Source organism: Rhododendron vialii, chromosome 3a (genome assembly GCF_030253575.1).
Source record: "Rhododendron vialii isolate Sample 1 chromosome 3a, ASM3025357v1".
NCBI lineage: Eukaryota > Viridiplantae > Streptophyta > Magnoliopsida > Ericales > Ericaceae > Rhododendron > Rhododendron vialii.
This window is the reverse complement of record NC_080559.1, coordinates 2,613,442-2,637,923: the sequence shown is the minus strand read 5'-3', so window position 1 is coordinate 2,637,923 and position 24,482 is coordinate 2,613,442. Positions and strand designations below refer to the sequence as shown.

Below are 24,482 nucleotides of genomic sequence, written 5' to 3'. Positions count from 1 at the left end.
GGGAAGAACAGAAGTCAGCTCTCAAGTATTGTACATTGTGACGAAAATACCTGCAAACTACTCAAATAATTATTCCCTTAGCATCCTGTGTAGACCTTGATATCAGAAGGGCTAGAACTGTAGTTGCTGCAATTAGATTAGTGCAGGAACAAGTCGGCAAACTCAAATAAAAGCCAATCGAATAAAGCACAAGTAGCCAAGGGCTAAGCTGCAAGATTTGATTTTGACAATACTTGTGCACGAAGACAGAATAAAGTTCCAGGCATAATAATTGTTACATGAAGTACCAAGAAAAGAACAAGCGCAGGCCAAGGGGCTGTAACAAATGTCATCAAAATCACAGATGAAGCTGGTTACGTAGGTTTGTCATATCATATGTTGAAAGGCAAGCTCTTGGAAAAAGGCAGTCATAATCGAAGGAAACGCAATTAAATCACGTTGGACTGAATAAAAATGAGTTCATGAAGATTTTTTCCTTATACGGATCAGAGGAACCAATAAGTCTGAATAACTATGCACATAATAATTATATTCCAAAATCAAAAGTCACAAGCTCTGGTTACGATTTCCCAAAATACTAGTGAAGTAGCATGTATATATCATATATATGCAGGGTAAGTAGCAAATATATTGCAAAAAGGTTCAGTACCAGTCACCACAGACAATTTAGAGCAAACCACGTCAACATTGAAGTATTACTTCTTTTTCTTTTTCTTTTTTCCGTAAGTACTTTCTTTTATAAAGCTCAAACACATCTACAAACTCTAAGGGGCATTCCCCCCGTAAAAAGAAGGCACCTATACATCACTTTAACTTTAACAATCTAATGCCAACTGAAGACTAGAAAGAAATTTATACATCCAATTCTAATTTTCCTACTCTAAACTACAAGTGAGAAAAGGGCCCAAAATCCTGTCGGTAAGTCCCCAACTGTAGCAAAGGGCTCTGTTTAGATGTGTCTAATCCACTCCCCTCTTCAAACACAAAGACTCTTTAACGCAGGAAATAGTCTGTAGAATAATCCGATCTTGAGTTGATAGAGGTGTTTTGCATGAAAGTTGAAAACCCTTTGGTTCTTTTCCATCCACAGATTATACACACTAGCAGCTAAGACATTCTTCAAAAGCAAACTTCTGAAGCTTGTCCCTTTCACATGTTGGATATACCAAGCAATGACTTCAAGTAACATTGAAGTGTTACTTTAATTGTCATGCAGCTAATGTATAGATTCCTCCATAATAGAGAATCGAACATGAGGAATCACCATACCAAGTCAATTGTGTTGGCATGACGAAAATGTGAGATTAATAAGAAACCAAAAGCTAGCTAGTCTATGATTTGAGATTTTGTAAGACCATCTTGGTGAAACCATCTGAGGGGCTGTGTTGTGCCCTTAAGGGACAGCACGGTGTTGTCCCGCCCTTGCATGGCCTGTTTCAATCTCGGTTCGATGATCGGAAACATTCACTTCATAGAACTTGTCGAGTAGAACAACCATGTAAAAAAACAGGTCGATCGGATATCATTAAGTCCCTGATTGAAACTTTTTTATTTTAAAAAGAATGGATCTGAAACACTGGATCAAATCCACTTGATTCCATTATTAGCAAGTTGTATGTGTTTGAATCAGGCACTTAATAATGTCCAATTGAGCTGATATTTCGTAAAATTATTCTACTCGATGAGCTTTACAATATGAACGTTTTTGATTATCGGAATGAGACCTAAGCGGGCCTCGCAAATCGGGACAGCACCGTGCTGTCCCTTGGAGGGCACAGCATGGCCCCTGGTTCCCACAAGATTGTGTGAGAGCACATTACTACCGAATACTTAATTTTTCGATCTGTTCAGCCCGTAATATATTTTTTTAACATACGGAATCGTATCAATTACAACTAATAAAGCCTTTCCAACTCTTAGAATATCAAATCATATAATATCGTAATCATATCTTGATATTATATGATTCTCTTGATTCCTTTTTATTGTAATTAATTGTGATTAGATTGTAATTAGGTTGATTTTCTTTCCATAGTTAGGCTCCCTCACCATGTATAAATAGGGACCTCATTGTAATTTCATTATCGAAATCAATACAATCTTTCCTCTCTCATATTTTACATGGTATAAGAGCTAGGTCTTGGGTGACCGTGTTGTACAGTTTCATATTTTTCATGAAACCATACTTTGTTGTCCATCAATTATTAAATTGGTCTAGGCAGCGGCTTCACTGACTTGCTTCTGATAACATGCAGACAACAGATTTGAACATATAACCATATATGTTAAGAACTGATGACATGATACAGGGTTCAGATGTACACATATAGCATTATATGTGAGCTTAATGGAATGAAAAGGATACCAAATAACCAAAGATAACCATATGTACATATGTGGTTTTATGTTGAAAGGATGCCAGATAACATGCACATATAGCAATTTATATGAGCTTAATGGAATAAAAAGGATGACAGATGACCATATATAGATAGATAACCATATATGTTAAGTAACCAAAAACCTAAACATTATATGTTATATTATTTTGAATTTACAAAGCACATATGCTCACATTTAACTATATGTCACTCAAACAATCAAAACCCTAGCTAAATCATAAGCAATGCTAACCATAACTGAAATCGATGGCAACTGATTGGACAATGACAGCGACGAAGTGAATGACAATGGAGAGGGAGTGAACGATGACGGGGAGATGAATCGTTGCTTAGGGAAGGTCATTGGCGGTGGTAAGGGGGGATGATGAAGGTGTAGGTGGCGATGGAGGGCGGGAACTCGGCCACGACGGCAATGAGCAGCGAGGAGAAGTACTGCACCTATGATGAGTAATCAGAGAGAGAGAGAGAGAGAGAGAGAGAGAGAGATATATATATATATATATATATATATATATATATATATATTTTGTAGGGTTTCTCTCTTTATGAGTGATTATATAGGGTGGGTTGTCATGGCAATTGTTTTATTATGCTAGTGGACTAAAGGGGTTAGGAAATTAAGAAATGTACTAGTGGAGTTAGAAACATGCTATAGTGGACCTTCTAAAAATTCTCCCTATATTCTAGAGTCTACGCCACTTATTGCCAATTGATTTTAGATTGGAACCCTCCAAAAAATCTAACATCAACTATATACAACAGAGCAGGGCCGGCCCAAGATATTTGAGGGGCCCTAGGCAAAATCATGATGCAAAATATAATGTGTTATATGTGTGTGTGTGTGTACATACATATATACATACATATATATATATATATATGTACACACAAATTTTCTTATAAGGGCGCCCTTGTAAGAACGCCCCCTTTTTCTGATCGAATCTCAATGATCCGAGCCGCTCAATATGTTTAGAATGTGATGTGATTTTAAGGGTACCCGCGAGAAATCGGCAAAAAAAAAAGACTGGGAAGGGCTCGATCGGATCAGTTTTTGATAAAAATGCTATAATAGTATTTTTATCAAAAGCTGATCTGATCGAGCCCTTCCCGGTCTTTTCACGTTCTGAACACATTTAACGGCTCGGATCATCGAAATTCGATCGGAAAAAGAGAGAAAAGGGGACATCCGCATTTTAAATAAAATGCAGATGCCCTTATAAGAAGGGGACTCTATATATCTTTCGGATATTAATTTTCATTTGACGCCAACAAGTTCAGTACAAATATATTTAAAGCATAATACTGGGGTCAAACTAAAATTTTCATTCATTTGAGTTGCAACTATCATTTTAATTTCTTAATTTAGAAGGCAATTCAAAGAAATTCAAGATAGTAAAGTTTTTTTTTTTTTTTTGAATTGAGAACATTGTATAGATATATAAATACTATTATATTTTTTTGGTACATAAAATGAAAGTGCATGACGGTATTTCATCACCTCTACAAAAGATATTTTCGCGTCACACCACACCACTATGTAGAGGACCCCACCAACAGTATGCATAGCATAATAATTATACGTCGATGCTTGGTAAACTTTTTTCGGTACATGACATGGTGTGATCGCATTAGACAGAACTCCAGGCCAGAGTCGCTACTGAGTATTAATCATATGTTCCTGTAAGCTAACTAATTTAAAATCACCACTGTATTGCTTACTAACATAATAATAATAATAATAATAATAATAATAAAAGGAGGTCATGGCGCCATGTGTCACATGACTAATAGCCCACGACACCGAATAAGTTGGTGAATTGATGGTGTGCGCTCAGGGGGTGATGTTAGGTGATGTGTTGATGGTAACAAAATAGTAAAATGATGGTGCTGGTGCTGGTGCTGGTGGAGCCGAAGTAGTTGTGGTGGAGATAAAGCTATGTTAATTGTGGCGTTTAAGGAATGGTGGTGTTATTGGTTAAATTATGGCGGTGGAGATGTGGTGATATTAGAGTGGAGGTGTGGTGGTAGTTCTGATGAAGTAAGTGATGAGGCAATGGTGGTGGAGGAGCAACAATTAATACGGTTGTAGTGTTGGTAAGGCGACAGAGGTGGTGCGGTACGTAGTGGTTGTAGTTAGGCCTGTGTAAAAAATCCGTCCACCCGCGGACCCAACCCGAAGAGTCTCGGACGGGATCGAACATGTTGTTCGGACGGGTGCGGGTTCAATTTATGTTAAAAATCATATTTCGATTTAGGGTTCGGGTTGGTGCGTTTTTTACCCGACCCGACCAATTCTTAAAGATTAATTCGATTTTTGGTTGTGTTAGAAAACTGAATCCCCAAGACCTAGTAATAATGCATACAGATTAGACAACAAAAATTGTAAAACCCTATAAAGCGGAATTAGGGTTCTATCTCAACTTCCTGCGACACGAACGTTGGTTGAACTTGTTATAGTACGCCTTGCTATAAACCACGAATACTACTTGACCGTACCTTACGATCTTTTATCGTATTCCCTCCACGTCTAGAACATGAGCCAAGTGCATGTGGACTCTTTCATGATCTATTTGCTCTCTCTAAGCCTGCCTCTATTTTGTGAATAACAGAAAAATATCAATCTAACCTAGAGATCATAACGTGTATATATAGGGCTACGATAGGGACCTAAAGAGTAATAAGTCTGGGCTCCCAGTGTAAATAAGAAAAAACTAATCCTACCAGGATTCTATTTTCTTATTTCACTAATTATAATTCACTCCACTACAGAATTATAATTGCACTCCCGTCATTATCTCAATTATATTACAAGTTCCATGATATTAAATACTTATTAATCTCCCCACGTTAAGATTACAGATACCCATTGATTAAAATAAATTACTTACAATCTCTCACTTAATCAACATCTTAACTTGAGACTATCCACTTAACTTATTCAATATGTCGGATACAAATATCCACCTGCAGGGTTTGACATAATCGAAACTTATAAGCTTACTCAAGGGGTATCATCAATCCCTACTGGGACGTGGATTCCATCAATAATTAATAGTTGTCATATACATAATGTTGCTACCCAACTCATCAAGACTATTGACCGTATAAAGATCTCACTCCTTAATGAATCAAAGTCAACAACATTAAATAAACACCTCTAATAATTATTTTTGGATTAAGAGCATAAGCATTCATAATAACCTGGAGGTTCCAATTGTATTATAAAGTTAGTATAAAGACAATTACCTCAATACGGTCATGTTCAATACACACAAAGTGTACTAGCACAATAAATTAGAACTAGATCGTTCCCTGTAGTCAAGACAGACCTACTAAAATATTGTGCTACAATCCTATCGATGGTGTGTCAAATTCCATCTAAAACTGTGAACCATAACTTATATTCCATAAGAACCGATGATCCAATCTTCTATGTGTAAGCCGTACTCTACACACTGGATTATCTACTATGTAGAATAAAAGACACATACGCACAACATACAAAAATATCATGTAAATATTGCCCATAAAAGATTCTCATAAAAAATAGATAAAATTGATTAATAATTAAATATTAATCCATCATATAAAAACATAACTTTTATATAACCTCCTAACAAACTCCCACTAAGACTCAAAACTATACTGTCATGCATTTCACTCACATTCCCTTTACGTGACTATCAAAAGTCTTAGCTGATAAGCTCTTTGTAAAAAGGATCTGCTAGATTATTCACCGATGCAATCTTGGTCACAATAATATCACCTCTCTATACGATCTCTCGAATCAGATGATACTTATGCTCAATGTGTTTGCTCTTCTTATGAGTCCTTGGCTCCTTCGAATTAGCAACTGCACCGCTATTGTCACATTAGAGTGTAATGGGTGATTGCACTGAAGGGACCACTTCCAGATCCAACAAAAAGTTTCTAAGCCAAACAGCCTCCTTGGCTGCTTCAGAAGCTGCCATATGCTCTACCTCCATGGTAGAATCAGCAATGCAAGATTGTTTGATACTCCTCCAACTTATGGCTCCACCTCCCAAGGTAAACACATATCCTAAGGTAGACTTTCTGGAATCCCTATCTGACATAAAGTCTGAGTTTGTGTACCCATGAAGTACCAGACTATCTGACTGGAACATCAACATATGATCTCTAGTTCTTTTCAGATACTTGAGAATATGTTTCACTGCAGTCCAATATTCTTGTCCTAGATTAGACTGAAATCTGCCAACCATGCCAACGAGAAAGTAAATATCAGGTCTAGTACACAACATAGCATACATAAAGCTTCCTACTGCCGAGGCATAAGGAACTGCCTTCATTTTCTCCATCTCTTCAGGTGTTTTAGGACACTGATCCTTGGATAGGTTGATTCCATGTCTAAAAGGGAGAAACCATTTCTTGAAATCTTGCATGCTAAAATGGGTAAGAATGACATTGATATAAATAGCTTGTGATAAGCCCAACATCCTATTCTTGCGATCTCGTATAAGCTTAATCCCTAAGATGTGACCGGCTTCTCCCAAGTCCTTCATTTCGAATTGGTCGGATAACCACACTTTCACTAAAGACAACACTCCCACATTGTTTCCGATGAGTAGGATATCATCGACATAAAGTACTAGAAACACCACAACTTTTTCGTTGCGCTTCGTATACACATATGACTCATCCGGACATTGATCAAAACCAAAAGACTTATTTGCTTGATCAAAACGAATATTCTAAGATCTAGATGCTTGCTTAAGCTCATAAATATACTTCTTGAGATTGCACAACATGTGCTACTAACCTTTTGCTATGAATCCATCTGGTTGCACCATATAGATATACTCATTCAGATTTTCATTAAGGAACGCGGTTTTTACATTCATTTGCCAAATCTCGTAATCGAGATGAGCCGCAATGGATAAGAGAATCCAGATAGACTTAAGCATGGCTGCTGGCGAAAAAGTTTTCTCATAGCTTGATGCTGATGTTACAATATATTCGATATAGAAGCCAAAATATAACACCGCACCATCTCATCAGCTTTAACCCAATCTTTATAAGGCTTTACTTCTTGTTCTGTGGCATTCTCTTCAGGTATAGGAGGACACGCCGTAGATAGCACATATTTGTAGCCCTCAACAGTTAACACAATATTCAAGTTTCTTTTCTAGTCAACATAGTTAGGTCCAGTAAGTTTATTTTTTTTGAGAATAATGACAAGTGGATTGAAAGAGCCCATTTTTAAATCTGAGAATCAAATAACATAACAATCAATTATGAAGAGCAATAAAAAATTTTAAATTTTATTTTAATATTGGTTCTCTCTACCACATGTTAAAAGAAAAATATTAGCAGTCCTACACACCGTGAAGAGTATGCCTCGATGGGAAGTCTCTACTCTTTATCATTCATGTAGATAGGCACACTCTTTTAATTTTACTATTTAGACACTATACCGTGCCAAGCAAAATTAAATAGCCAATATAGCTTCGGTCCTATAAATAATAATAGTGACTCAAATGGTGAGTATACTATTATTTACAGCTAAGTGTATACCATTATCTAGCCCCATGACCCATTTTCCGTTATGAATTACCTCAGATGGTGAAGTAATTCACACAACAATTATCATAGACCTATCCTTTAAGGAAGTCTATACTGATGAGGCTATAATTAATTTTGCCCGATGGGGAGGAAGGTTCTAAAACCATCACACTAAATTAATTACATCATCTACATACTAGTAATGGAGACCGTGGGATTTAAAAAAAATAAACTCCCTCTCCCACTTAGTTTTTAAAAAAAAAAATTGCGAGGGTTATCAAAATTTTCAACTTTGCAAAACCGCGATCTAGGTCAAAGCCAATTATCACCATATTGTCCAATATGGTAAAACTATCACATTTGCAAACACTCATGGAAACATGCATAAACATAAATAAGGAAACATAATAAAATATGCATTCCAACTATTATGGTCAAAGATGCAATCCTTGAGCAACAAGAAATCCTTCCAAACTTGAAATCCTTAAGCAATAAGGAGTCCTTCCAAACTTGAAATCCTTCGGCTATACTTGTGTAGAAGACTTAGACAGTTTGAATCAATCAAGGAAACCAAAATCCAAACGTGCTTAGGCAAGAAATTTCGAATTTGACATATTCTAGCGTAAACTGCACAGCCTTCAGTATTTTGGCCATATCTTCTTCATCTGACCTCCAATTGAAGTGTTTTAAATTGGGTTGGATTCGAAATTCAATTATCTACAACTTTTGTGAAGAACGGATTTTTTAATTCCAATGTTTACTGGGTCGAAATAGCCCTGCAATCAGACCCTATGAATCTGAAAAAAATCTGTTGCGAGCCAAACAACTTGTATCTTTTGTATCAACCATCTTTGATCTCCGAATAACCATCGAATGCTATTACAACCAAAAAACATACAAATATCGATCTTATGCCTCCATTGGAGTTCACATGCTATGTTAATTATTACAACCACGAAAAATAATCGTGGTACCCAATAAATAACACATGCTACGTTAATTATTACAACCACGAAAAATAATTGTGATACCCAATAAATAACAATAACCACGAAAAAATTATTGTGGGATCCAATTACACAAAACCAATAAAAATCATGTGACTATAATAGCTGGGTAAGAACGCTGCAAAACAAGGGTTAGCACAGTTCTACGTTCTACCCTCTATAACCTACGTACATGGACAACATGGCCTGTTTAATCCATACGCGTGATTACAGCCTGCTCTGATACCACTGTCAGGAAACTGAATCCCCAAGACCTAGTAATGACGCATATAGATTAGACAACAAAAATTGTAAAACCCTATAAAGCGGAATTGAGGTTCTATCTCAACTCCCTGCGACACGAACGCTAGTTGAACTTGTTATAGCACGCCTTGCTATAAACCACGAATACTGTTCGACCGTACATTACGATCTTCTATCGTATTCCCTCTATGTCTAAAACATGAACCAAGTGCATGTGGACTCTTTCATGATCTATTTGCTCTCTCTAAGCCTGCCTCTATTTTGTGAATAATAGAAAAACATCAATCTGACCTAGAGAGCATAACGTGTATATATAGGGCTACGATAGGGACCTAAGGAGTAATAAGTCTGGGCTTCCAGTGTAAATAAGAAAAAACTAATCCTGCAAGGATTCTATTTCTTATTTCACTAATTATAATTCACCCCACTACAGAATTATAATTGCACTCCCTTCCTTATCTCAATTATATTACGAGCTCCATGATATTAAATACTTATTAATCTCCCCACGTTAAGATTACAGATACCTGTTGATTAAAATAAAATACTAACAGGTTGGACCCGACCCGACCCAACGTAAAGAATTGGGCTCGCGGACGGTTCTTATCACATGTTCGGTTCGGTTTGCAGGCCAATAATTTTGTTACCCGACATGTCGGGTCGGGTTCGGGGTCAAACCCGACCCATGCACACCCTTAGTTGTAGTTGTAGTAAGATAGTGGTTGTGAGGTGGCGGTGATGGTGAAGCGGACGTGTGGTAGTTGTGGTGGTCAAATGATAGCATTGGTGGTGAAATAGGGTGTAGTGATAGTGGCGGTGAAGTAATGGTGGTGGTTGTAGGGTGAGGTGTGGTCGTGAAATGATGGTACGTAGGTGGTGGTGGTGATAGTGACAATGAAGTATTGTTGGTGGACCTAGTGCCACAATGATAGCAATAGTAAGATGGGGGTTGTGAGGCGGTGATGGTTTAGTGGAAGGGTGACAATCATGGTGTCTAAGTGGTGGTGGTAAAATGATGGCCTCGAGGTGTTGGTGGAGCCATGGAGGTATAGTGAAGCGATTGGTGGTGGTGAAACAATGGCGATGAGGTGGTGGTAGGACCACAGGAGTGGTTAAAATATGGTGGTGAAAAAAAAACAAAAAAAAAACTAAGATTGTGGGATTGGATATTGATCAAGGTGGTTAGGTAGTGGTGGTGGAGGAGAAGGGCAGAAGAAGAGACAGGCGTGATTGGGAAAGAGGGGAATAGATGACATTGTTAAGTTTTGGCAGTGTGCCCCAAGAGCACCTCAAAGCTACAAAAAATGCCCAACTTTGCAGACTTGTCACACACACTCCCGAACTCCGAATTGCACATGACTTGAACCGTCAGAAAGCTTTTTGAGTCTACAATCTAACCAAAGTAACTTGGATCCAAAATTATTTACTTTGAAATTAAATGATTTGACAATTTTATCCTTAATGGGTAAAAAAACAAATTATTTTGACAAAATTCTTGCATCACCCTCATTTTAAATCGGATCAAAACCTATTTGGTATTGATATAGAGGGTATGAAAAGTACTAAGAAAACTCCATCCGTTAATTCAGTTTAAGGTTGCGCTTTAGATGCAATTATGTAAAATGGTGTAGCCTCTTTCAATTGATGCCGCTTGGTGGTGACTATAAAGGAAACCCTCCATTTTCCTTCCTCCTATTTCTTCCTTTAGTATGGTCTCCCCTTCATGTCCTATTTCATAGATGCCCTGGCCGTCTCCCTTCGGGGACATTAGATAAAATTTGAATGCTGCTTCTCTCTCTCACTACTAAATTTTCAATAACACTCCTTCGGGTTTTTCATCATCTTCCTTCATTTAAGCGCTGTTTGAGTGGACTTGAAATGAAATATTGTAAGTTCTTACTTCCTTTGTTGCAGGTTAAAAAAAGTACTGGGAGTTTATACAGTTGCCTTTCCAGAGCTGAAGTTTTTTAACCTTCGAGGGTTTGGCAATTGCTATAAAAGACTAGTTTCTTTATTTGCTGCATGATTTGTGCTTCTAGTTTTCTCAGAAACCACTATTAGGGTGCCAGAGTTTGGCCTCTAGTTCCGAAGACTATTTCCCATGTTCTTTTGGATGTATATATCCAAGCATCTGTCATTTCTAAACTCACTCGATAAATTGGGATTCAAATCATCAGACAAAGTCTTGATCACTTTCAAACCTCGAAAGGGGAAGCATGCAGCATTTGATGGTGAGAGAAATGCAGAGGAAGTATGGAGGTTTGCCCGTGAGGTCCTTAATGGGGACTTGAAATTTATCAAGACGCGGCGGAAACCCACAATCAAGTGAGAAATTTGGCAGCGTCAAAATCAGAGCTTCCTAGTTATTGGATTTGGATATAAATAGTTGAAAGCCGGTGCTACTTGCTTGGATCATCAGTTTCTAGTCTATAGTGATCAAATTGGCCTGGCTTCAGAATGATGAGTATATATTTTGTTTTTTGTTGTTAATCTTAACTGTACTAAATAGGAGTGCGATTCTGAGGTATCTAAAGATTTGAGGGTGGAGAAATTGCCTAACCCTGATGGAAGAGGTTTCTGTTAGAGTGTTTTCAACCAGTTCTATACCCTTAAATATCTGTCTAGGTTGTCTTTGTAATTGTTAAGACCTTTAGACTTGTTTTTGTTGTTAGTAATTTATTTTAATCAATGGGTATCTGTAATCTTAACGTGAGGAGATTAATAAGTATTTAATATCATGGAGCTCGTAATATAATTGAGATAAGGTTGAGAGTGCAATTATAATTCTGTAGTTGGGTGAATTATAATTAATGAAATAAGAAATAGAATCCTGGTGGGATTATAGTTTCTTATTTACACTGAAAGCCCGGACTTATTACTCTTTAGGTCCCTATCGTATCCCTATATATATACGTTATGCTCTCTAGGTTAGAAGTTTTCTATTATTCACGAAATAGAAGCAGGCTTAGGGAGAGCAAACAGATCACGAAAGAGTCCACACTCGGTTTGTGTTCTAGACGTGCTGGGAATACAATAGAAGATCGTAAGGTGTAGTCGAGTAGTATTCGGGGTGGCTTATAGCAAAGCGTGTTATAACAAGTTCAACCAGCGTTCGTGTCGCAGGGAGTTGAGGCAAAACCTTAATTCCGCCTTGTAGGGTTTTGCAATTTCTTGTTGTCTAATCTGTACGCGCCATTACTAAGTTCTGGGATTCGGTTTCCCAACATCTGTATGCTATAATGGTAGACTCTTCTGATTGATAGCTTTTTTGACCTTTTTGATCTAGTTTATTGTACCTATAACAGAAAGATAAAGTATTAAACGGAATTATTGAGATATATCAATTTATGTATACTTGAATTTCCTGTGTCTCTAATACTATAGCAGCGTTCGCCGGGTCAGAGGTTTCCCTCTTTTTCTTCAGACACTGCAACTATGACTTTTAAGAAATGATTGGACAGAATGTGTTTGAAACCGAACCCGATGCAAGTAGAGGCCAACCTTTTGGTTGTGTGAAAGGGGTGCCTAATACCTTCCCCTTACCATACCTATGATTCCAAACTCAGAATCTCGTCCCTTTTGGTATCTTGGTTTCTAAAACCAAGTGGCGACTCTAAACAAAACAAGTGCGCCACAATGGGTGTCTTACACAAGAAGAATCGAGTAGTTTTCCTTATCCGACCATCACTGTGTGATGAGACCTCTTCGAGGGGGAAGTCCACATACTCTTTTTCCTTTGTCAAGGTTTTTCCCACTGGATTTTTCTGGGCAAAGTTTTAACGAGGCATATTCTTAGTGTGTGATCATCCAAGGGGAGTGTTACGAACATAATGGATGATCACATATGATAGTGGAATGGATTGGCCCTCCTCCCATTCAATTTTGTCTCCCATATGATTGTGCTTCCACCCATACCACAATCCAAAGTGTATGACTGAAGTTCACTTAGCACAATCCAATGGTGAGAATTGAGCTTCACCTACTTCATTTGGCTATAATAGGCACTCCTATCGATTTCTTGTTTCAAATACACCAAGGAAAAGTAATACTCCTCTTCCTCAACAGTTTCCATTCCTAAAATTCCTTGTTCAATTGAGAACTGAGAGGAAAAGAGAAAGGAAAGAAAGAAAGGACTACAAAAGGAAGGTAATGAGAATATGATCGGGCCTGGAAAATCGATCCTGAGTTCTTGAAGAACTAATTTCATACTCATATTGTGTTCATTATTGTCTTTATTTTTCTGCAAATATTGTCTTAATTTTGTAACACTTGGGAAGTTCACGAACTTGTACTCTTGAAATGCTAGAGCAACCCCCTAATTTATAATAGAATAGAAGAGATAATGAGAGATTTTTAACGTTACATAATCCCATTATAACCCCATAACTCACATGTTAATTAAAAATCTGATATAATTGATAGGTTTAATGGAAAACCAAAAATAAAAAATTGAAATCAAATCTGGGGTTACAAATATATGGGAGTTACAAAATCATGCATGAAACGTTTTTGAATTTCTTTAAAATATTACCACACTAAACCTAGCTAACTAAAGCTGTTTCTAATCTACTGGACAAACGTTAGAATCATCCTGAGCTAAGTTTGGACCATACCCCACCAAAGAACTTAAGCTGACGCCATCGGTTTTGAAGAATTTCTGCAGCCAGAACCGAGTATCAATAGCCTTTTCGTCCATCCAAACACCACTCTTATCAATCTGGAAGGAAGTAAGCTTGGGACATTTTAGTTGGTGCAAGTAAATTAATTCGGGAAATAATGACCTCAGTTGGTTCCATTCTATCTCTAATTCACTCAAGTACTTCAAACGCAATATCTCCACTTTCCATTTCTCCCCTGGGCGTTCCTGTAATTGCCCTAGATCACATAAGTTCCCTCCTCTAATGTAGAGTTTCTTTAGTTCCTTCAGATTGGCAGGCCACAGCCAATGGGGTAGACTCTTCATAGGGAAACCTTGAAGGTCTAGTTTCTGCAGTCTGAGATGAAGTGTCTGAAGGCCTTCTGCTCTAGAGTCTGTTGTCATGCCGTCATTTTTTTCATCCTTTAAAGAGCATCCTCCCCATGATATTGTCAACTTGAGTAGGCCTTCAAATTTTTGTAAAGCTTCAAGGTCCGACCCTATAGGAAACTTTTTAACACTTGTGTAGATGTTAAGTTTTCTCAACTTCGGCAGCTTTGACAAATCGTAAAGAGTACATGATTGTTTTTTTTTCTTGAGATGCCCAATGAAGAATCCCTTAAGAACTTCGAGGTTTGATAGTTGAGCAAGACTCTTGGGCATGTGTTCCAAAAAGTAACACTCGGACATGTCCAAGTGTGTCAAACACTTGAGCAAACCAATATTGTCAGCAATCCCCTCAAGATTATGACAAGCTCGAAGATCTAAGATCTCCAAACAGTTTAGCTCTAAAATGAATGCGGGAAGCTCCGTCATCATAGAAATACCTCGCAGGCTAAGAAACTTTAACAACCTCAAATTCTTCAATCCATTGAGAATTTTGATGTCTTCTAGTTCAATGTGGTGCTTAGCTGAGCTTTGCCACCTTCCGAGATGAAGACTTTGGATAGTCTCCACATTCTCAAATATTTTGAGCTCTTTATTAATAATGGCCTCACTGTTGATCCGACATGAGTTCCCAGCTAGACCACGACAATCCTTTAAAAAATCCCCATTAAGAGGCGCTCCATTTGAAGTAAATCCCTTACCTTCAGCTAGTTCGGATAAAAAAGAACGAACTGAAGGTTTCATCCTGCAACTATTTGGCACCGCGGAGCAACGCTCGATGAAGTGCTTTGCAATAAGCTCATCAAAGATCTTTTTGCCAGCATTTGGCTGGGAAATATATCCCTGGCCTATCCACAAGTAAATCATCGTCGTTCTCTTTATAATTTTCTCTGGTGGGAACCTAAAGAAACATAACAAACAACGATGCCATGGCTCAAGGAGATCACTGAAAGCCATTTTCCTTAGGACCTCCAAATCAACCGTCTGCTTAACCTCTGTGAAGTGCATCATTTCCTCTTCGAACTCATTTATATTAGGCCACTCCCTATGTTGTGATTTGGAATCGGAAGAACGGTGCGAAGGGATCTGGCCTTTAAGCTTCGTGATGACCTTTCGTACTTCGTCAAAGTCACTCTCACTACTCGGTAATTTTGGTAGCTCCTTGAATTTCTCACGGGCCTGGTTGATTTTCCCATATGTATGGTGCATGTACTCCATCAAGGCCGAATCCAAGAGGAGGAGATCCTTCTGGATCATTTCAGAAGAGTGGGAAAGAGCTCCACCGTGGTTGTCATCTTCGTTGGTGGTTCCACAGCTGGAAGCTGCATTGTGGTGATTGTTTTCAAGCGAAGGGATCTGGTCTTCAAGCTTCCTGATGGCACTTCGTACTTCGTCAAAGTCTCTCACAGTACTCGGAAATTTTAGTTGCTCCTTGAATTTCTCACGGGCCTGGTTGATTTTCCCATATGTATGGTGCATGTACTTCATCAAGGCCGAATCCAAGAGGAGGAGATCCTTCTGGATCATTTCAGAAGAGAGGGAAAGAGCTCCACCGTGGTTGTCATCTTCTTTGGTTATTCCACTGCTTGAAGCTGCATTGTGGTGGTTGTTCTCAAGCGGTTTTTTACCTTTTTGATCTGCGTTCTCAAGCGGTTTGGATTCGGTAGAATTGTTGATGGTTGGAGTCTCACTAGGTGATGGGGGAGGAGGGGCTTCACTGCTAGTACTGGCCATGCTCTTTGAATGAGAGTTGAACCTTTCGCTGTAAATAGGGAACTCCGTCATGAGAGAATATGCAAGAGAGAAAACAATCAGAAACTACAATCATAATTTAACAACAAATCATTTCTCAACAAATATTTATCGGACTGATACAGCCAAATGAAAACCGGAGAATCCAAAGAGAGCAGAATACAAGAGATCTAAACAATCAACTGATAAGGGGATTGGTGTACCTTATGAGATCTCTGCAAGGCAATGATGAGGCCAGGCGTAGAGAGAGAGAGAGAGAGAGAGGCGGAGATCAATAAGGAGAGTTTGAGAGCTGGCAATACACACACACACACAGAGATTGAGTGAATTGTTGTGGTTCGGTTTTCTTCTCTCTCTCTCTCTCTCTCTGAAAACTTTTTATGCTTCTGAGATTTGGAAGATGGGATCAAAATTTTCTCATCTTCAAAGCAAAGCAGAGCAAAGACAAGAACGCATTCTCTCTCTGTTTCTCTCTCATGAGTTTTCTTGATTTTTTGGTTTTGGAGCATCTGCTACCTCGCGCATGCTTCAGATACCTTTCTACTCTTGTTCGACTTCGCATTAGATTCCTATCTTCTTTCTATCTCTTCTTGATTTCAGAGTACGTTTGATTTGTTGCAGATAAATGAAGAATGTGGGGCTAATGCTTGAGTTGGATACATGTCTGGCGAAATCCAACAACCTTTCGCCCTTAATTTTCGAAGGTTAGAATCCTTTTCTTGGGAAAGGAGGGAATCCTTTCGAACAACCGGCACCTTAGAAGAAACGTTTCAGCTAAACTATGTAATGTAAATATGTAATATAGCTGCATAGACAGCTCAATTATCCAAAAGCAGTCGTCAAAAACAGCTGCTCCGACCTAAGTCACGCAATTTATGAATGCATGTGCGAGCAGGGCCGGCCCAAGGGTTTTTAGTGCCCAAGGCCTAATAAAAAAAGTGTGCCCTAAAGAGTACTTAACAATTTTTACAGCAACAATCACCATATATATTAGTACGTTTTATTTGTGAATTTGATATTCAAAGTTAAAAGAAAAATTAAAACAAACAAAAATTCTTACCAAAACATTTATGGTGCGTTTGAACTTTGATCTTGAGTCACTATGCTTAAGTAGTTAAAAATACAAGAGGTGTAAGATCCATCATTTATTCTGACAAGTAAGAGTCATCATATTATATGCAATCCACGGTTTCCACTAAATTTTTTGAGAAATTTGATTGGAAGAAATAGAGTGTCCTTTTTCACTTATACGCAGTAGGAGGCTAAGACCTAAGAAGTGCAAGGGCCAAGAATATGAAGGAAAAACAAATAGTTCCAAAAATAGAGACTTGGGGTTTCGAACCAAGCCCCATACTCTTTATTCAAGTTACAAACACCATTGGGCCAAAATACCTTTTATGATATATTATGGAAAAACTTATATATAACATATAATTTGAGTGCCCCAAAAATTTGAAATATTTGAAATGCCCAAGGCCCAGGCCTCTTGGGCCTTGTGCCTGGGCCAGCCCTATGTGCGAGCAAGAGTGTGAGGGCAATCGTGAAAGTGTCTTCGAATCACATCTCAAACTGCTAAAATCTACGAAAGTGAGAATTGAAAGCGCAAGCGTAGTGCGAGGATTGAGAGTGGGAGCGCGAGGTATGTTGAAGGATTTTAGGTAACTACGGCTCCGACCACACACGTTCGGTGCACAGGACTTTCAAAACCTGAGGATTCTAAAAGTTCAAAGCTGAAATAGAAGTTATTCAAGCTGAAAAAAAGAGAGAGAAGCAATTAAAGATCAAACAGGTTGTTGAGCCCAAGCCTTTTGTGTCCGACAAGGTTGTTCCTAAAGCACTGTGAACAACAAACAGGCCCGAGCAGACTGAAAGTTGAGCCCAAGCCTTTTGTGTCCGACAAGGTTGTTCCTAAAGCACGGCGAACAACTAACAGGCCCAAGCAGACTGAAAATTCAGCTAAACCAGGAATGAAACCGAGCTCTGCAGTGTCCAATCTGGAAAGAGATCAAGGAGTGGGAAAAGAAAAGAAATTTGTTTCTAATAAACACGTTTCATAAGAGTGTGATTATATAAAATTCACTGAAATTAATTCCCCTGAACAAACTCATATTACTCATTTAATTTGAATCTATGAGGTCCCATGTTCGAGTCCAACGAAGATTAAATATTCTAAACCTTGGGATCACTGGAGGGATTGTCTAGTCATTAACTTTAGGGCTCCGGAATTAGTTGAGGTGCACGAAAAAAGATTTATCATGCTATTTGAACTTACTCTGCAATTTGGCTACAGAGCAATCTGTAGAAACTTTATGTCCATCTTAAAACCAATTGGCAATGAGTGGAGAGGTCTCAAATGTTATTAAGTGAGGCCACACGTGACAGACCTCAAAAGCGGCTGCACGTGAGGGGGGATGTTGAGGAAATCCCACATTGCTTGGGAGTGGAATGAGTGATCACTTAATAACATATATGATCTCTTCACTCATTGCCAATTGGTTTTGAGATGAATATAAAATTTCTACATGGTATCAGAGCGGGGCTCATTCCACCCCACATTTTATTAAAAATTACAATCCACACCCCGCGATGACAGACCTGCAAAAAGGCTGCACGATGATAGGACCCAAAGTGGCCACACGTGACAGACCTCAAAAGCGGCTGCACGTGAGGGGGATGTTAAGATATACCTCAAAAGCGGCTGCACGTGAGGGGGGATGTTAAGATATAAAGTCCCACATTGCTTAGGAGTGAAATGGGTGATCACTTAATAATATTTGGGACCTCTTCACTCATTGCCAATTGGTTAAGTGATCATCCATTCCACTCCACTCATTGCCAATTGGTTTTGAGATGGACGAAGAGGTCTCATCATCCATTCCACTCTACTCATTGCCAATTGGTTTTGAGATGGACGAAGAGGTCTCATATGTTATTAAGTGATTACCCATTCCACTCCCAAGTAATGTGGGATTTCCTCAACACAATCTCGGTATCCAAAGAGATATACTGGCTTCATTATTCAATTAAGACATGCTTTCTGCATTGGCATGCTTTTTAATGCTCCTAATATCTCATATGATTATGCTACTTCCAATTGATTGGACCTCAGGTGTTATATCTCCCTTTGTTGCACAGATTTGTGAGGCCAGTTTTTTCTAATTTCCGTTCAATGTGAGACCAGTTTATATGGTCGCGGGGCTGTCCTTGATTTTTTCCAGTGTGCTAAGCGAGCTCGTTAAATGGCGCTCTATGCGAAAGAGACCCTGCTGCTTGCTTCCTCGTCTAGTGAAGCTGCTATGAAAAATGATTTAGACTTATTACTTTCATACAAAACTTTTTAAATGATGTGGTTCGTAGTGATCCTCGCATTGCCACACTATTAATCTCATAATTTTAAAAACAGCATTCATTCAAAATCTCCCTTTAATCCTCTCATGTGACTTAAAATGTGATCCGCTTTTGTTTTATTTGGTTGATCTGAGCTGCTGTATAACTTGGGTGTATCTCGATGGATAAATTTTCTCATAAAAATCAGCTTAATTAGACAATCATAAACAATTTTTTAAATGCTGTGGTCCAGAGGCGGGGGGGAGTTCAAAGACCTAGGGGTACCTTTCAATGTTTACTCTGATAGGGTTCCTGCTGGGATCACGATCTCTCGCGTTGGAAGTCTAATTTCACCTTGACAAATTGACGCAATGGACGCCTAGTTCCATTCTTAAATTTGCAGTACATTTCTAATTAAATTCTTGTAGAAACTCGTTACTTGCTGTTTATTTTCTCATAAACCTCCTCGGCGCCATTTTGAATATGAACATACTTAAAATATATCAGCAGTTTGCTGAAAGAAAAAAAAATGCTATTGTTTGCCGAAGAGAAAAGATATATCCCACTCGGGTTCACATCAACCCAATCCAATTCAAATATGGTCCATCAACGGGCACCCAAACAAGGTTCTGAACATGTTTCAAAACTTATTGCTAGCAAAGCTTCAACAGTTCAAAATTTCAATATTTTTCCACAACAAACGCAAGGTGCATTGTCGAACGCCCATGGACTATCTATATCAGTCTTTGGTCTACAAAATTCGAAAATGAAAGACGAGTTAATTCTATAGCTCATTCTCACATGCTACCAAAAAGCACTCACAATTTTCAACTGCTAATCGATGTAAACAAACAAGTATGCTAATCAGACCATGAATTCTCATTGCCTCAAAAGCTTCAGCAAAGAAAAGACGAAAGCTTGGTTAAATGTCGATCGTTCTTGATTTCTTGTCCCCAAAATCATATATTAAGCCTATAAGTTTCCCTTGTTATTTGGCTGCTTGCTGCTATAGCCTTGTTAATCAACTTATGACTCTAGCAACGTAAACCACTCCCTGAAGGCCCGAAGGCCTAGCGGCAATGGCCGAGGGCCAAGCGGTGAAGGCTGAAGGCCGAGCGTTGATGGCCAAAAGCCTACCGGTGATGCCCAAAGGCTGACTGGGCCGAGGACCGACCGGTGATGGCCGAGGGCCTAGCGGTGATGCCTGAACCGAGAAACTTGTAGTTGTCCATTAAAACTAACTTAACCTATCTTGATGTACCCTTTATCAAGATTATCTCAATATATTTGTTGCCATTTCAAAAAAAAATTAACCAATATAATTAATAGGACAAAAAGAGAGTGTGTTTTTTTTTTTTTTAAAAGGCGAGTGGGAAAGTATATTACTTTACTTATTAAGGAAAGTTGGACTTTTCAATAAGTTTAGATTTTTTTTAAAAAACTATTTCTCATTTTCTTTTTTGGGTAGAGACAAATCCATTAAAGGTCTTGTAGTGGGTGCACTGTGCACAAGATTATTTCCTAGACAGATGGTTTCTTGTCCATACATGCAAGTTGCAACACTCCCATTTTCATTCATGAAGCCATTTTGAATATCTACTTTACCGAGCGGAAAGCAACAAAGCAAATAGCCTTGTGGGATAAAGAATCGGTTAAACACTTGAATTTAATGCTGAATATCTACTTTAGCCAATGGGGCTCGTTAAGCTAGCGCGTTGGAGATGCTCTTACCGTTCAACATAGACTAGATATTCAACTCTCAGAAAATGTTGGTAATATCTCAGAAAATGTTGGTAATATCATTAGATAGTGTCTGCAACAAGTAGAACTATTGACCATTGGCTATTAGTGCATGTCACATTTCAAACACAGGTATCTCGCTTAGGCATGTAACTGGAATGTTCAAACAAGAAAAATTAAAATTAAAAAAGCACACATCTCTAAATTTATTGATCCAACAAATTCATCGACCTACTTGCTCACGATCAGTTTCGCCCTTGCATTCCCTTCTCTTATTCGAAATTGATCACCTAAGCCAAGTTGAACCATCAACAACCATATTAAAGTGAGGAGCTGTCCACCTTTACTGAGTTGTGCCACGTGGGTATGGGCTCTGCAATGACCCGCTGAATAGGACATCAATTCAACCCAGACTTTGCTTATTATCTTCCACCTTTCAAGCCTTTCTAATTTCCTCAGCTCTTTGGCCAGCCTGCACGCATCAAACAACACAGATTTGCTTCTGTCTCCCTTAACAGCAATAGGTTCAACTTCTGTATTAACCTCAAGGATATTTCTGCAAGCATTTTCCTTTAATAATTCATCCTCCAGTTCCATTTTCCCTTTGAAGCACCATTTATTAAAGCAGCAGCAGAAGTATTTGCAAAAGGTGACAATTTTCTTCTCTTCCGCTAATACATTCCTTTCACGAAAGAATTTCTTGGCCTCGGCACAAGTATCTCTGAACCTTATCTGCCCAATACCTGCTATATTGGATAACATTGTGGACTGCACAATTAGCAAGTATAACAAGTAATCCGATAGGTGTTTAGAGAACTCGCGGTTATCATTTTTGTCTTGGACATCTTCTGGGTCATAGTAGCAGAGTTCAGTGGCAATGTGCCACAGAATTAGGCTCTCATCAAATTCGACATCATTGATCCAACAGAGTAAGTTGGCACGACTTTCATACCGTAGAATCCAATCCCCTCTGGCAGAAAATATCTCCTTGGCCGTTTCTAAATCGTCTGCCTGCTTAGATTTCATTTTCAGCTCATCGAAAATAAAATCTCTCAACCCAGTGTTGAAAACCACAGGGTTCACATATTCCATCCCATCTAGCATGTTGGTTAGGCTAAAAAAAGCAATAGTTTTCTCCCACCATTCCTTACGTGGGTGCAGACAATGATTTATCAAGTTGTACTGTGAGAGAGATTCAGACCACCTGAGACGCACAATATGCATGATCTTCCTGAAGGAAAACCATTTGGGATTTTGTCCAGGGTTTTTAGGCCACCTTACCCTATTAACATTGAGCAAGCATTGCATGATCTTAATAAACCAATTGGGGTGTTCTGAATTAGTGAGGGCCACAGCAGTCCAATCAGAGTAAAGGATCATTAAAAAAGCTATTAAATCGAGAGCAATAGCACCATAAAGCAACGTGTAGGAAACTGCAATATCAAACTTATGAAATTTCTTCTTCTCGATTAAACAAAAAAGCACAAGGCCTGCACAAGTCAAACTAAACGAAATTATCCGAAGGGGATATCCAAGGTGATATCCAAGAAACCTACCTTGCATCACCCTGGCCTTAGTGTAGTGAATCTCATAGAAGAAATTGAGTTCTACCTCAATAATATGGAAAGCATCTCCTGCCGTTTGCTTGAGGAAATAATCTCGGCTCTGGTTGCGCTGACTGATGCTGAAGATCAAATCCGCAACCAGACCTTTGAAAGTGGTATAGTACTTGTGAGCAGTTTGTACCACCTTCAAACAAGACAAGTCATCTCCCTTGGCTTCGTCATTTCCTGTATTGTTGCTCCTACTACTAGGTTCAGGGATAATCTCTATCTCCGTCGGAAGTTTTGCTTGCTTCTTTGAAGTGTACTCATCCATGAACTTCGCATAGTTAGGCCCAGGATCAGGATATGTGAGAAAAGAGTCTTTGATTATACGAGAGCTAGCAAGATAGAGAGCACGTGTTCGCTCAATGTACTTGATGACTCCAGCCAGAAATATGAACAAGGTGGGGATCCAAAGCTTGTGATTCGGAAATGATTGAACGAAGGCATAACCGACAGCCCAGCAATGGAATCCCAGACCCAGGAAATGCCTGAGCCAGAGCTCATTATCCGCAAGGGCAAAAGCTGTAATGGTGTCGGGACCCCCAAGGTGTACCAATAGAAAGGGAGCCCAGAATGCCAGAAGGGTCGGATCAGTGAAAGGGCCAGAGGTGTGACCCTGACTACTGGAAATGAGTCCCACAGCAAAGGTAGCTGTTGCGTCTGCAAGCAAGTACGCACACCATATGGGGATGGTTATCCAAGCCTTTGACACTCGTTTTCTCAAAGGTGCAAGGAATATCAAAAGGACTTGTAGGCTGAGACTAATGAGGATCACAACCCGGAGATCCCACGTTTCCCAGCGCAACTTCCACCTTGCTAGTATCTCCATTGTTCTAACCCACTCCCCACTTTCTCTCTCTCTCTCTCTCTCTCTCTCTCACAATGGAAGGCACGAGCACCTAGATGCTAAATGGAGATGGTACATATTAGAACACCCAATAATCTGAATGTATAGTTTGGAAAATATGTTGATGAGAAGAAGGTTGTTTTGTCATAGAGTAAGAGGAAAGATCTGCACTTAAATATATGGGTGCTTCTTTATATGTTATTTGTGAACAGTTTCCGATTCGGTGACACTTTTACCGGTAAAAGTTAGTAAAAAATATATGTGAACCATTGATTGTCGAGATAGACGGCTCAGATGCCACACTCAAGACCCCACCAATATATAATACTTGGTTGTTTGCCGAATTCAAATCAAATTATGGGGAAATCTTAGTTGTGTCGGGTTCACCCGATCCAATTCAAATAAGGTCCAATTACATATACAACAATCCAACAATAACACCTCACAAAAAAGATAGGCACCACATACCCTCTAAGGGCACCCTTAACTTAGTTAAATGTGGACCTCCTATTTTCTGATCAAATTTTGATGATTCGAACCATTCTTATATGATTAGAACGTGATTTTAAGGGTTCACGCTAGAAATCAGCCAAAAATAGGATAGGAAAGTTCTTCAGCCAAGCAGTTTTCATTAAACCGTTCAAGCTTGTGAGATTCCCACACATGTATGTGAGAGGAGTGTGATAAATTGATATGTACCTAGCATTATTGAAGAAGGAAAAATAAAAATACAACAACTAGGTGTAAATTCCTTTTCGTTTTTCAATCTTCTTCAGTAGAGAGAGTTTGCCTTTGTTCGTTTCCTGACTCTCTTTTTTTTTATTTTTATCATTGTTCGTTTCCTGACTTTGAAAGAAGTCTTTTTCCTTTCTCATCTTTGAAAGGAATACGTGTTACTTTCTCCAGCAATTAGGACCCACAATTCCCACTTCAGAAAATGTTTCCCTGCTTCGCACCTCTCTCTCTCTCTCTCTCTCTCTCTCTCTCTCTCTC

General features: G+C 38.8%; 2 protein-coding genes across 2 annotated transcripts; both read right to left on the bottom strand.

Moving 5' to 3' along the window:
* Positions 1–6,274: 6,274 nt before the first annotated feature.
* LOC131319378 (uncharacterized) lies at positions 6,275–16,265 on the bottom strand. The gene is made up of 6 exons (XM_058349605.1): positions 16,172–16,265; positions 13,773–15,978; positions 13,177–13,292; positions 12,383–12,489; positions 7,201–7,380; positions 6,275–6,378 (listed from the first exon to the last, which is right to left on the bottom strand). Exons 2-6 carry the CDS (start codon positions 15,948–15,950, stop codon positions 6,275–6,277), a joined length of 2,685 nt encoding a protein of 894 aa, XP_058205588.1. The 5' UTR covers positions 15,951–15,978; positions 16,172–16,265.
* Positions 16,266–21,073: 4,808 nt separating this feature from the next.
* Positions 21,074–23,531, bottom strand: LOC131319028 (uncharacterized). Its single transcript, XM_058349127.1, has 2 exons — positions 22,647–23,531; positions 21,074–22,046 (listed from the first exon to the last, which is right to left on the bottom strand). The coding sequence occupies exons 1-2, from the start codon at positions 23,469–23,471 to the stop codon at positions 21,267–21,269; spliced, it is 1,605 nt and encodes a 534-aa protein (XP_058205110.1). The 5' UTR covers positions 23,472–23,531; the 3' UTR covers positions 21,074–21,266.
* Between the last annotated feature and the right edge of the window lie 951 nt (positions 23,532–24,482).

Coding starts and splice junctions, on each gene's coding strand:
- LOC131319028 (XM_058349127.1), bottom strand. CDS start 23,471: ATGGAGATACTAGCAAGGTGGAAGTTGCGCTGGGAAACGTGGGATCTC. Junction 22,047..22,646: donor ATGCTTTCCATATTATTGAG/GTAGAACTCAAT, acceptor AAATCTAAGCAG/GCAGACGATTTAGAAACGGC.
- LOC131319378 (XM_058349605.1), bottom strand. CDS start 15,950: ATGGCCAGTACTAGCAGTGAAGCCCCTCCTCCCCCATCACCTAGTGAG. Junction 12,490..13,176: donor GCCTATTATAGCCAAATGAA/GTAGGTGAAGCT, acceptor TTTCTGTTATAG/GTACAATAAACTAGATCAAA. Junction 6,379..7,200: donor AGATGGATTCATAGCAAAAG/GTTAGTAGCACA, acceptor CCATGGAGGTAG/AGCATATGGCAGCTTCTGAA.